The 13768-nt window shown below is 48.9% G+C and overlaps 2 protein-coding genes across 2 annotated transcripts in view; both read left to right on the top strand.

Moving 5' to 3' along the window:
* The window catches only part of TAGLN2 (transgelin 2), a 343906-nt gene that overhangs the window by 317745 nt on the left and 12393 nt on the right, over positions 1–13768 (top strand). The window lies entirely within an intron of this gene.
* IGSF9 (immunoglobulin superfamily member 9) overlaps positions 1–13768 on the top strand; it is a 28007-nt gene that overhangs the window by 11581 nt on the left and 2658 nt on the right. The window contains 14 exon segments of the mRNA XM_069062878.1: positions 676–828; positions 1947–2107; positions 2374–2491; positions 6499–6640; positions 7294–7439; positions 7649–7791; positions 7958–8098; positions 9794–9910; positions 10140–10290; positions 10520–10643; positions 11297–11472; positions 11739–11989; positions 13000–13084; positions 13201–13435. Coding sequence (XP_068918979.1) covers positions 676–828; positions 1947–2107; positions 2374–2491; positions 6499–6640; positions 7294–7439; positions 7649–7791; positions 7958–8098; positions 9794–9910; positions 10140–10290; positions 10520–10643; positions 11297–11472; positions 11739–11989; positions 13000–13084; positions 13201–13435 — 2143 coding nt within the window.

The following is a 13768-nucleotide window of genomic DNA, read 5'->3' as shown; positions in this document are numbered from 1 at the left end:
GTAACAAGGCATCTGATTTTACTCCCAGCCTGTTTGCCTGACTGACCTGGGTTCTAGCCACCCTAAGGCGCTTAGGCCTCTGATAATAGCTCTGGGAGATTAGGGGCTTTGACTGGAGAAACTTGGCCCTCAGCCAGGACAACCAGCTCTTTTAGAGTTACAGGGGCCCTGATTCCCATGGTGGGTGGATGTGGGTGGCAGGGTCAGTGGGGGAGGGGGAATGACAAGGGATGGTAAGAGTTCTACGGTCTCTCAAACAGTTCCAGCCTTACCTCACACTCCTGAAGAAGGACTTTAGAGGTGGAATGTCTTTTGGGGTAAGGGGTAAGGAGGATAATCCCTGCAAAGAGATGAAAGAAGCTGAGAAAGAAGCTAGTGTCTCTTTTCATCTGCCTTCTTACCCTTAGGTTATCTATTTTGGAGCCCGAAGGAGTGTTTCCTTTTGTTGAGGGTGGGTCCCAGATGTAGAAGCTGGAGCAAGGGGGAGAGGGGAGGAGGAGAGGGAAGGGGGAGATGCTGGACAAAGGGACCAGCTTTTTCAGACCCATTTCCCAGTTGCAATAGTATACTCTGCCAGAATTTCCAACATCCAAGGGGGCAAGGGGTTGCCCCGGTGTCCATGAGGAGTTTTGCAGGTGATACAACAATGCTTTATGTCCGTGTTTCTTCTTCTAGGGCGTGTACGGCTACAGGAAGGGGCATCCTTACTAATTGAAAGGCTTCAGACAGAGGACCAGGGTTGGTATGAATGTCGTGTGCTCTTCCTGGACCAGCCCAGCCCTGAAGATGACTTTGCCAATGGCTCCTGGGTGCACCTCACAGTTAACTGTACGAGCTGGGGAGCAAAGTAGTTTGGGGCAGGAGGGAAGTCTAGGTTTGAAGGAAATATGGGGGCAGGGGAACTGGAAGATGGGAACTGCTCAAAGGGGATGATGGGAAGAGGTTATTCTTTCTATCTAAAATACAGTACCATTCTACAGCTTTTCCCATGTCCATATACTTTTCTTTCCTGTCTTCCCTTCCCCTCCATCTTTTCTTCAGTCTTCTTCTTTACTCTGCCCTCCACCTGGGATTCCCTTGGGTATTATGTACCATCCATGTGTGATCTTAACCCTCTTGCAAAGTACATTGGCACATTGTCTCCTTTGGGTCCTCAAAACAGAGTAGGGAGGACATTTTTATCCTCATTTGGCAGACGAGGCACCTGAAACACATTATATGACTTGCCCAGCTCACCCAGCTATATCATACTGCCCTCCTTCTTCCGCCCTACCTCAGAAAGGCCCAACTCACCCCCTTGCAATTCCAAACAGGTCTAATATGGGGGAGGGTGTGGGTGCATCCAGCCTGACTGTCCCACTAATCCTGGCCTGGCTTTCAATGACAGTTCCACCCATCAATCATGGCCCTGGGCCATGGATTGCCTGGGCTGGTAGGGAGGAGCAGCTGGGGATGGGGTCACTGTGATGACAGTCTTTGTGGTATAATGGAGATAGGACTGAATTTTGAGTCAAGAAGACCTGAGGTCAAATCCTGCCTCCAGTGCTCTGGGCAAGTCACTTAATCTTTCTTAGTCCATGTTTTCTCATTTGTAAAATCAGGGCCTTGGACTCAATGACCTTTAAGGTCCCTTCAATCTCTAAATCTGTGCTATGGATCCTACTGTGGATCCAATTTAATTAACTTTAGGGACAGTCTGCTTTGTGCTGGAGATCATACTTATGTTTTCAGTGTCTGTCTGTGTGTCTACTTCCCCTGGTTGGGGGAGAATTGACCCTGGGACCCTGAGGCTTCCTGAGTCGGTGAAAGGGCCAGGATTCTTTAACTGGGCATAATTGGGGATGATTCTGCCCACTCACCCAAGATAGAAACCCTATTTCTTCCACCCATTGATTGATTGATTGGGCAGGGCTTCAAGTTCCCTCTTACAACCTCTTTGTCAACAGCCCCTCCCAGATTCCTGGAGACTCCCCCACCAGTGTTAGAGGTTCGGGAGTGGGAGCCAGTGACCCTGCACTGTTCGGCCAGTGGCAGCCCCCAGCCTCGTGTGGCCTGGAAGCGCGATGGACGGGACTTGGGCCAGGGCCAGGGCCAGGGCCAAGTACAGGTATGAGGCAGGAAGGAAACTGGGGAGGGGACGTAGAGATCGGGCAGAGCAATGGGCAGGGAGGATGAAGAGATTGTGACTACCCCTCCCTGCAGCATGAGGTGGGAGGCAGTCTGGCTTGATCTATTCCTGGAACTAAATTCCATGGCTGCAGGGTCTCCCTGTTCTTTGGGTTCTGCTGCCCTCTTCTGGTCATCCCTGGTATGACGGGACTGTGTTGGGGACTAAAACTGAGTTCTGTTCCTCCCTCCCATTCTTCCCCTCAGGTGCAGAATGGAACCCTTAGGATTGGAAGAGTGGAGCAGTCCAGTGCTGGAATCTATACGTGCCATGCCTCCAGCACTGAGGGCAGTGCCACACATGCTACCCACCTGCTGGTGCATGGTAAGCAGTAGGGTTGAGAATGCCCAGGGACAAAGGGGAGAAGGAAGGAAGGGAAAGAGAAGATGATGTGTTATGAGCTGGGAGGGGAGAGGTAAGGACTGGGAAACCAAGGCCATTTACTCCTATAGAAAGGACACACAGGCTGGGGAGAGAAGGGGCTGAATATTGTGCCCTGATCCCATCCTTTTCTGTCTCTCAGAAGCTTGGTGCTTCTATCATTCCCCTGCCACCATCTTCAATCCTTCCCTATAGAATGGCTCCTTTCCTGCTGCCTATTAGCATGCCATGGTCTCCCACATCCTTTCAAAACTTTCATCTAGCCCTGCCATCTTGCCAAGTTAACATCCTGTATCTCTTCTTGCTTTCACAGCCAGAATAAATCATCTCTACTCTATTTACCTTCATGTCCCCACTCCTCTTCTCAGTACTGCTTTTGAACCACCACTTGAAACTGCTCTCTCAAAGATTGCCAGTGGTCTTTTTTGTTTGTTTGTTTGTTTTTTGCTTTTTGGAGGGGGGAGAAGGTAGGGCAATTGGGGTTAAGTGACTCACCCAAAGTCACACGGCTAGTTTTTTTGTTTGTTTTAAGTGTCTGAGGCTGGATTTGAACTCAGGTCCTCCTGACTCCAGGGTTGGTGCTCTATTCACTGTGCCACCTACCTGCCCCAAAAAGACAGTATCTGCCCTCAAGGAACTTTCTTTTTTTTTTTCCTTTTTGGAGGGGGGAAAGAAGGGCAATTGGGGCTAAGTGACTTGCCCAAGGTCACACTGCTAGCAAGTGTTAAGTGTCTGAGGTTAGATTTGAATTTAGGTCCTCCTGACTCCAGGGCCAGTGCTCTATTCAATGCACCACCTAGCTGCCCCTGCCAATTATCTTGAAACTATTTAATCTAATAGCTTTTTTTTCAGTTCTCATTCATTCTCCATCATTTTTTTTGTGGATTTTTGTATACTTTAATTTACTTTGTATACTTTTGTCTATTTTGTATACTTTTGATACTGTTGACTATCCCCCTCCTCCTGTATACTGTCTCCTCTCTTTGCTCCCTTGACAACACTGCACTGCCCTGGCTCTCCTATGTGTCTGACCACTCTGCTTCACTCTTCTTTGCTGACGGATCATGCATTTTCAACCCCCTACGTACATATCTCTCCCTTTGTAATCTCACAGATTTTCATGGGTTCTTAACCTGGAGTCCATGAACCTATTTTTAAAATATTCTGATCATTACATTTCAGTATCATTGGTTTTCTTTGTATCAGTTTATACATTAAAAATCACTGTTCTGAAGAGGGGATGCAGAGGCTTTGCCAGCCTGCCAATGGAAGCCATGACTGATAAAGGTTAAGAGCCCCTGAGTTCCATTGTTATCTCCATGCAGATGCGTTTCTACCTAATATCTATAGATCTAGCCCCAATTTCTCTCTTTTCTTGATTTCCTCAGTTGTTAATGTTTTCTCCATCCTCAAATTAACTTGTATTTACTTACCTCTCTACAGATGATATTTTCCCCTATAGACCAGGAATCATTTGAGGGCAGGAACATTTTCCTTTTGGTTTCTGTATTCCCAATATCTGGTGCAGTACTTTACACTTAGTGAGCAAATTCTTTAAATTTGAATTGAATATGATGTTAAGAATGGAGAACTAAGAGCAAAGAGCTGGTGTCTGAAGCCCAAGGTTTGTGAAGAGGGGCCTCTTTGGCTGAGCTATTATCCTAAAAACAGCATCTTGGTTCCAGGGACATCAGTTCTATCTACAAATAATTTCTGAGCTTCAGCTATGTTCCCAATTGCTTTATATTTCTTGCAGAAGAAACAAAGAAGCAACAGCCCAGGATCCCAGGATTTAGAGCTGGATGAGCCTTTGAGATCTAGTCTCACCTTTCCATTTTATGGGTGAAGAAACAAGTACCAGGGAAATTAAATAAGGTCCTAAGATCACTCAGATAGTAATGAAGCTGGGTTCTCTGGCTCCAGATCCAGGGCACATCCAAGCACCCTGCCCTTAAGTAACTTACAGTTTAATTGGAGAGTTCTAGCACACATAAAGCCATTCCAGAACCAAGTGTTAGAATGGGAAAGCATTCGTCATCATTGCATCAGGATTTTTCCGGAGGAAGGATGACTTCATGAAGTGGTGGGACTTTATCTGGGAATTGGAGGATGGGTTGGATTTAGATAGGTGGAGAAGAGGAGGAGGTAAAGTAGGCAGAAGGGCGTGAGTGGAAGCACGAATGAATGAATGACCATTTTGTGTGCAGGAAGATAATGGAAAGACCAGGGTGGAGTGGAGTGAAGTTGTGTGTTAGGGAAAGGAATTAAGGTTGGCTCCATAGATCTGATGACTACTTTTCAGCATGGTTTTGCAAGGAAAGATTTATTAAACACCTACTATGTGCTAGGTACTGTGCCAAGCACCTTACAAATATATGATCCTTGAAACAAGGCTGCAAGGTAGACGCTATTATTCCCATTTTGCAGTTGAGAAAATTGAGACAGATAGAGGTTACATGCCTCTATGCAGCTAATAGGTGTCTAAAGCTGGATTTGAAGTCAAGTCTTCCTGACTCTAGGCCCAGCAATCTATCCACTGTACCACGTAGGTGCCTCAGAAACATTTCTTGATCAGGTGTAGATTTGATTAGATGGCCTCTGCAGTCTCCTCCATGTCTAACATCCTGTGATTTATATTATGGAATGTCTTGAAAAAATATAATAATGGCATTTTTATAGTGCTTTAAGGTTTACAGAGCACTTTACATGTGTTATCTTATTTGAACTACTCAATAGCCCTAGGAGGTAGGCACTATTATTTTCACCTTTTTTTTTTACAGATGAGGAAACTGAGGCTGAGAGGTTAAATGACTTACCCAGGGTCTCATAGCTAGGATTCAAACTCGGGAATTCAAGACTCTTAAGCCATCACTGTGGCCACAATACTGCCTAGCCTTGCACCTGAGAGCCCAGTGGATGTGTTCCGTTTTGATGCCATAGAAATATTTATCTCTCTGGGCTTCAATTTCTTCATACATAAAGTACAGTTGCACTGGATGAACTAGGAAGTATCTAGGACACATTTTGATAAAATATAAACATCCATGCGTGTGTAACCAGAGAACTTGAGACCCCAACTCTGCCACTGGTGTGACCGTGGGCCAGTCTCTCAGTCTCTCAAGATTTTGGTTTCCTCATCCTGTAAAATGAGAGGATTGGAATAGATAGCCTAGGTTTCTTTTAGATCAACACCTAAGATTCTAGCACCTAGCACTGTGTCTAGAACATAGTGGGTACTTCATGTTTGTTGAACTGAATCATATAATCTCTAAAGTTTCTTACACTTTTAGCTCCTGTGCTCTTAAGGAAGGTGGGTACATTCATGAGTAGGATTACAGATATGCATGAGGATTGAGGGTGAGGGAGAGGCTGCAGCCAGACCATTTGGAAGGCTTCTGAAGTAATCTTGGAGTAAGATGATCAGAACAAGGGAAGTAGGAATAGAAAATAAAAGGAGAATCTAAAAGACATTTTGAAGCAAGAAGCAAGAACACTTAGAATAGCCATCTAGACTGAAGGAGAGGGAAGGGTTAAAAAATGATCCCAAACTTGGTAGTCTGGGGGATAGGAGAAAGCCTAGAATAGCCCTGAGTTCATGTATGGCCTGATGGGAGCCTCTCATTGATCAGCCTGAGGATGCCCAAGGGCTAGGCTTGTGTGTGGGTCAAGCAATGCCCTTTGCTATCTGCCCTCCCTTCTGCCTTCTCCCTGATGAAAATGGGAGAGTTAGGAAGGGGAGCTGGTTTTGCAGAGAAAAATGTGTTCAAGTGTAATATTCCAAGTGGAAATATTCTCCATGTCTGGTGCTCTACTGTCTCCATAACAAACAATTGTAGTGTATCTGAGGGGGGCAGGGTCAAGGGGGTGGAGGTAGAGATGGGGAAAGGAACAGGCAGCGAGTTCTCTCTTCTGTGGTTCTGAGAGTCCCCTTTTATGTGTTTCCCCTGCAGGACCTCCAGTCATCGTGGTGCCCCCTGAAAATAGCACAGTCAATGCCTCCCAGGATGCCTCCTTGGCCTGCCAGGCTCAGGCTCACCCTGCCAACCTCACTTACAGCTGGTACCACGGAAGCACCAATGTCTTCCACATCAGGTGGGACCCAGGGAGGACTAAGGGAACTGCTGTTCTCCATTAGAACTGTCTGCCCAGAAGGGAAACAGACCACAGGGAAGTTTGGAGTAGGACAAGGAGATGAATGAAGGGGAGCCCCTTCTAGATGGGACAGGAGTCCAATAATCTCTCTAAGAAAATGATTCCAGATAAGCAAGGGAGGGCTGGTATGGTCACACTGGAGAACTAGGCCTCCCTGAGCAAGTTTTCTTTTTCTCTATACCTCAGAGCTGATAGTATAGTGGCTCCTCTCTCTTTGCTGCTGCCAGCAGATTTACCATCCTCTCCCCACCCACCCATTTTCCTGGACTGGAAATAGAGGTCCCTTTTATCCCCCTTGTTCACCAGAAGTAAAGAATAGGGATTTTTTTTTCCTTCTGCCACCAGTCCCTACCTGGCTTCCAAGGGGTGTGTGTGTGTGTGTGTGTGTGTGTGTGTGTGTGTGTGTGTATGTATGTATGTATGTATGTATACATACATACATACATACATACATATATATTCTTCCAAGGAAGAAACTCACATGAGGGAAAAAAAAAACTCATGGAGGGTGGTCTGGGGTCCAGCTACAAGGACTTACTCTCCTACATGCCCCAGGATTCCTTTACACACTCTCCATACATATTGCATTGCAGTCGCCTACAGCCCCGAGTTCGGATCCTGGTCGATGGGAGCCTCTGGTTGCAGGCTACCCAGCCTGATGATGCTGGACGCTACACCTGTGTGCCAAGCAATGGCCTTCGCCACCCACCCTCAGCATCTGCCTACCTCACTGTGCTGTGTAAGACCTTCATGCTCAGAGATCTCTGTCCCCTGTGGTTCTAGCCTATCCTTCTAAAGCTTTTTTTTTCATCACTACCAGTCCATTATCACCTGCCTCACATCTCCAGCCTCCTTTCACTACCTTTTCTCTCCTGCCACCCCCTTGGTTGCATAGGATACTCTGGTTCATATGTCTTTTCCCTCTCTTTATTGTCTGCTTCCTTTCAGACCCTGCCCAGGTGACAGCAATGCCGCCAGAGACACCCTTGCCTGTGGGGATGCAGGGAGTAATAAGATGTCCCACCCGTGCCAATCCCCCTCTACTCTTTGTCAACTGGACCAAAGATGGCCAGGCCCTGCAGCTGGACAAGGTACTGGTTTGGGGGAGGGAAGAAAGGTCACAATGGAAGCCAGATGGGATCAGGAGGAGGTTTGGGTTGCGGAACTCTCTAAAAATAGGAGGGGGTATAGACTTGGTGATGTATAACATCTCCTTCAATTTCTGACATTCTCTGATTCCTTTGGTCCCATCCTCAGTTCCCAGGCTGGTCCCAGGCTTCAGATGGCTCATTGGTCATTGCCCTGGGGAATGAGGATGCCTTAGGAGAATATACCTGTACTCCCTACAACAGTCATGGCACAGCTGGACCCTCCTCCCCAACCCGTGTGCTGCTCAAGGTGAGTGAAGGCCCTGGGGCTCTTCTGTCCATCGCTGGCCCCTAGCCTTTCCTGTTCCTGAGGCAGCCATGGCAGGAACTCACTGATGTTGGGTCTCCCAGATCAGCTAACTCCCAGTATTAGGAGATAAAGGGGGTGGGGGTGGGGGGGGGTGGGGAGGGACAGGAGCAGAGTCCATTCTGTGCAGGGCTCTGTGTTGGACACTTAAGGAAGCACAGCTTCAGAAGGGATCCTCCCTACATTCATGAAGATATAAAAGGAGAATAAAGTCTCCTAAATACACAAGGATGCCTAACTGCATCAGAAAGCTACAAATAAAGAGCTGTGTGAGATTTCAAGCCAAAGGTTGGTGCTGACAGGAGAATTCTGGGGGACTTTCATGGAGGTAGCTTTAATTCACTTCACTTCAACAGCCTTCCAATTAAATAGACATTTGCTGAATGTTTCTAAGTACCCTTGTATGTATATACATCTTATACAAAGACAAAAATTAAACAGGCCCTGCCCAAAAGGAACGTGATAGTCTTGGCTTCAAACAGTGGGTAGAAATTGAACAGTTCAAGGGAAATAAGGAGGACATTCTGGAATTGGGAACATAAGGAGCAAAAGCAAGGAGGTGAGAAAATACCAAGTATATCTGGGGACAGAAGCCAACTTGTCCAACTTGGCTAGAGCGTATGGAGGGGGTGGGGCACCGTAGCACTTACCAGGCATTGTGCCAAGTGCTTTAAAAATATTACCTCATTTGATTCTTACAACAACCCTTCCAAGGTAGGTGATGATATTATTCTCACTTTACAGTTGAGGAAACTGAGGCAAGCCTAAGAAGAAGTTAGGTGACTTGCCCAGGATCACACAGCTAGTAAGTGTGTGAGGTCAGATTTGCACTCAGATCTTGAGGCCCAGCGCTTTGTCCACTTCACCACCAGCTGCCTCAGATAAGAGTGGTGCTAGATTGTGGAGAAACTTGAATGTCAGACTCATGTTAATTACTTTCCTTTGTATGTAGGGAGTCACTAAAGAATTTTGAGCAGAGTCATGATATGACTTGATTTATGAATGAGGTAAATCAGTCTGGCAAGGGTAGGAAGGATGACGCAAGCCATTCTCCCTGCGCATCTGGATTTGTGGAGTGGGAAGCTGGCTGTAAGTCCACCAGAACAAGAACTGGAGATCTGTTCCCTCTTGATCCTCCTGAACTGATGCAAGCACTTTACTCTCTTCTAGAGCAGTCCAGTCCCCTCCACTGATGTTTATCACAGGGGATCATCTACCTCCCTAGGAATAACTTACCTTCCCATATTTCCTGCCACCTCAGCTGAAGTCATGGAGAGTCAGAAAAATTAATGAGGAGGAACAGGGAAAGTGAGGGAGCTAAGTGCTGGGAGAGGCCACCCCTCAGGCATATAAGATAGACATGCATGTTAAGAAGGAGTTGGGGTAGGAGATTGGTGTTTGTCCTTCATTCTCCAAGAGGACCATGACATCAGAAAGGTGATACCAGGATGTGCAAGTGAATTGGATTTAAGTGAGGCAGGACTGTGCAAAGTCACCAGCCTCACTTTCTCCTCCAGAGCCATCTGGGTCCAGTGGCAGTTGAAGGGAACTGGAGATGGCCCCCTGGGGTAGGTGATGGAGTACCACTGGAGCCCTCACCCTGTCCTTCTAACCTTCAAACCTTGATCTACATTTCAGGCTCCTCCAGCTTTCATTGAACAACCAAAGAAAGAGTACTTCCAGGAGGTGGGGAGGGAACTGCTCATCCCTTGCTCAGCCCATGGGGACCCCACCCCTGCCATCACCTGGTCTAAGGTGAGATAGCCAGACTCGGGCCCCATAGTACTCAGCATTCATTTACCTCCTACCCTTTCATCCTCAGGCGTCTGGTGGGAAGAAAGAACCAAATGTCTCTTCTGAGGAGGAGGCAAGGAATTCCAGGATCCCATTCTCAGTTATGGGGTGGAGTAGTGTTAGGGAGGATGTAAAGGGTAAAGGGTATGGGCGTCTTTGTCATTAGGAGTAACAGATGATTCTTCTGCAGGTGGACCGAGGCCTACGGGGTGAAGCCCAGGTGGATAGTAACAGTAGCCTGGTCCTGCGGCCACTGAGCAAGGAAGCCCATGGCCGCTGGGAGTGCAGTGCCAGCAATGTTGTAGCTCGTGTGGCAACCACTACTAATGTCTATGTGTTAGGTCAGTGTCCAGGGGTCAGGGTCTGGGGTAGGGAGCATGGGGTGGGACAGATGGGGAATCTGGACAAGGAGAACTTGGCTACAGAGGCATAAGGTTTGAGGATGATGGAAGGGGGCTCAGACATAGAAGGGCCTCAGGATAGAGGACTTGGGTCTCCACCAAGACCCTGCCCTATCTCTTTCCCAGTCCCTTAACCCTAACCTTCCCCTGTTTCTGTCTTCCTAACAAGGTACCAGTCCCCATGCTGTCACCAATGTGTCTGTGCTGTCCTTACCTGAGGGGGCCAACGTCTCCTGGGAGCCTGGTTTTGATGGTGGCTACCTGCAGAGGTTCAGTGTGTGGTATACCCCTCTGTGAGTGTTCCCTTGCCCTCTGCTTCTTCCTGGCCAGTTCCTTGAGGCTTTTCTCTTTTCCTTAACCACCTCAGTCCCATTGTCCTCCTTCCTGGCCCTTCTCCACTCCCTACCCCAGACCTTTCCCTGAATCTTTTATCTCTCTGTCCCAATGGTTCTATGTTTATAACAGCAGTTCTCAGAATGTGGTCCAGGGACTCCTGGGGATTCCCAAGACTCTTTCAGAGAATCCATGCAGTCAAAACTATTTTTGTAGTAATACTAAGATGTTTAGCTTCTAATATGGTAAATATCAATAGATATAACCCACATAAACAAAAGTTTGAGAACTTGATCTGGATCACTTCTGAACTTTGGGTTCCAATGAGTTAGTCTCAGTTCCCAGGTGAGTGAGATCAGGAACCAGCCCCCAGGGGACAGAAGGACAAATGCAGAAAGGGTGGCTGAGGGGACAGGAAGACAGAGACTTCTTGTTTGTACTGGGACCTGAGGGCTCTCATGGTCTTGCCACATGCACCTCCCAATTTCCCCCTTTACCCCCCCCCCCCATCTCAGAAAATTCTGGACAATACTTTTAGGAAACCAACTTATCTCACTCCTCTGAGCCCCAGACCTCCCCAGTTTATCAGCCTCTTTGCTCTCAATTTCCACAGGGCCAAACGTCCCGACCGTGCCCACCATGACTGGATATCCCTGCCAGTGCCTGCAGGTGCTGCCCACCTAGTGGTGGCAGGTCTGCAACCCCATACCAGCTACCAGTTCAGTGTGCTGGCCCAGAACAAGCTGGGGAGTGGCCCTTTCAGTGAGATCATCTTGTCTTCTCCTGATGGTGAGACTTCTCATCCTGAGAGCTACCAAGATAAAGTTAAGGGGAGGGCAAAGCTGGGGGCAGGGATGTGGAAGGGGTTTTGAGAGGTGCTTTCGCGGGGACAGGAATGAGGAATTGAGAAGGGAGAGAGGTGTTTGGGAACTTGGGTATGGGGGGAGGGGAACAGTTGTGGAGGGAAGATTGGAGAGGGGAGTTGTTGGCTTACATGGTTTACAGTAATGTGGAGGGTAAATGTTAGGGGACTGAGTGTCTGCTGTTCCTAGCAGGGCTCCCAACCACCCAGGCGGTCCCTATGTCACACGCTACGGAATCCCAACTACCCCTGTCCCCACCTCGAGGACTCATGGCAGTGAGGACCTCTAGGGGTGTGCTGCTGCACTGGGAGCCTCCCTTGCTGGCTCCTGAAACGTTGGCCAGTTATGCCCTGGAAGGGCGGCATGGCTCCCATGGCTGGGAGGTGCTGGACAGGGCCATCAGTGGAGCTGACACTCAGCTGCTGGTGCCTGGGCTTATCAAGGTAGGAGAGAAAGGCTGGTGGGCATGGTGTGTGTGTGTTGGGGGGTGGGGAGAGATGGAGAGATGGGAGGAGAGACAGAGAGATGGGGAAGGGAGAGAGAGACAGAGAGATGGGGGGAGAGAGAGAGATGGGCGGAGAAAGAGACAGAGATGGGGGAAAGAGAGAGATGGGAGAGAGAGATGGGAGGAGAGAGAGAGAGACAGATGAGGGGAAAGACAGAGAGATGGGGAGGGAGAGAGAGAGACAGAGATGGGAGAAGAAAGAGATGTGGGGAGAGAGATAGAGAGATGGGAGGAGAAAGAGAGATGTCGGAGAGAGAGACAGAGATGGGGGAGAGAGAGGTAGAGAGATGGGCGGAGAAAGAAACAGAGATGGGGGAGAGACAGAGAGATGGCGAGGGAGAGAGACAGAGATGGGGGAGAGAGAGATGGGAGGAGAGAGAGATGGGAGGAGAGAGAGAGACAGAGATGGGAGAAGAGACAGGTGGAGAGATGGGGGGAGAGAGAGACCGAGATAAGAGAGAGACAGAGAGAGAGAGAAAGGCAGAGGAGAGAGAGCACATGAGTGAGCTCATTTAAGCACTCACTATGTTCCAGGCACTACTAAATGCTAGGAATACAAATATATATGATTCTATTGATGAAGGGGAGCTAGGAGTGAAGAGGGGCAAACAAGGCAGGCTGCAGTTCAGGGGTGGAGCAGAGAGCCGGGTCTGCCGTGAGGTGGGCATGGCTGGGGAGCCTGGGGAAGATCTGGCCTAGGGAGTCGCCAGTTGGGAGAGTGGGCCCTAGAGTAGTAGTTTCTCCAAATGGGAAGGTGGTAGGTGAGGATTAGTTTTTTCTTCCTGTGACCTTTGACATCATTTCCCAGGTGACTCCTGCTCCTTATTCACTGTTTCCTTCTCCCCATCACCTTCAAAAAGACATTTCATTGTGTACCTGCTCTATATAGGACACTGAGCTGTATCCTGTACTTCTCCCTCTCCCCTCACCCCTCTTGCCTCCACTTAGGATTCCTTCTACGAGTTTCGTCTTGTGGCTTTTGCTGGCAGCTACATCAGTGACCCCAGCAATGTGGCCAACATCTCCACAGCTGGTGAGGCCTGGGCTGGGTCTGTTCTCCTTTGGGAATGCTGGGCCTCAGAGTCTTTGGGGCTGCTCCATTTGCCTTAGCTCCCTCCCACTGACTTCTCTTCCTCCCTTCATGCTCAGGCATGGAGGTGTACCCTTCCCGAACACAGCTTCCTGGGCTGCTGCCCCAGCCCGTGCTGGCTGGTGTGGTAGGTGGTGTCTGCTTCCTGAGTGTAGCCATTCTCATCAGCACAGTGGCTGCCTGTGCCATGAACAGACGGCGGGCTGCCCGACTCCGAAAACGCCACCGAGGTAGGCCCTATCCTTCCGCTACCCAGCTGGACCCTAGCTTCTCATACCCCAGCTGAGGGGAGAGGTACCCCAGCCTCTCACCCAGGCTCTTCTTCATCCCCAGAAAGGCTCATCACCCATTTGGCCCCAGCCCCACCAAGCCCCACCTCCTCACCTGGCCTCACCCTCAGCCTCCACTTCTAAGCCCCAGAACAGTACCCATTCTCCTAGCTTGTCTCCCCTACTACAGTTCCCATTCTGCCTTTAAGCCCCACCCATGGCCTGTATTTCTACCCCATGTCCATACTTACTAGTGATGAACAACCTGTCTTTGCCTTCCCGGTCCTGGGCCGTGCCCCATCTCAGAGCCCTGCCCCAGCCCCTTTTCCTTCCCACTCCCTCTAGAGGACTTTTGGGG

The sequence above is a fragment of the Petaurus breviceps genome, unplaced genomic scaffold (genome assembly GCF_028583685.1).
Source record: "Petaurus breviceps papuanus isolate PSGF00001 unplaced genomic scaffold, PetGlider_PUasm1.0 90510, whole genome shotgun sequence".
NCBI lineage: Eukaryota > Metazoa > Chordata > Mammalia > Diprotodontia > Petauridae > Petaurus > Petaurus breviceps.
Note: the sequence above shows the minus strand (reverse complement) of the source record. Positions and strands in the feature narration are given on the sequence as shown.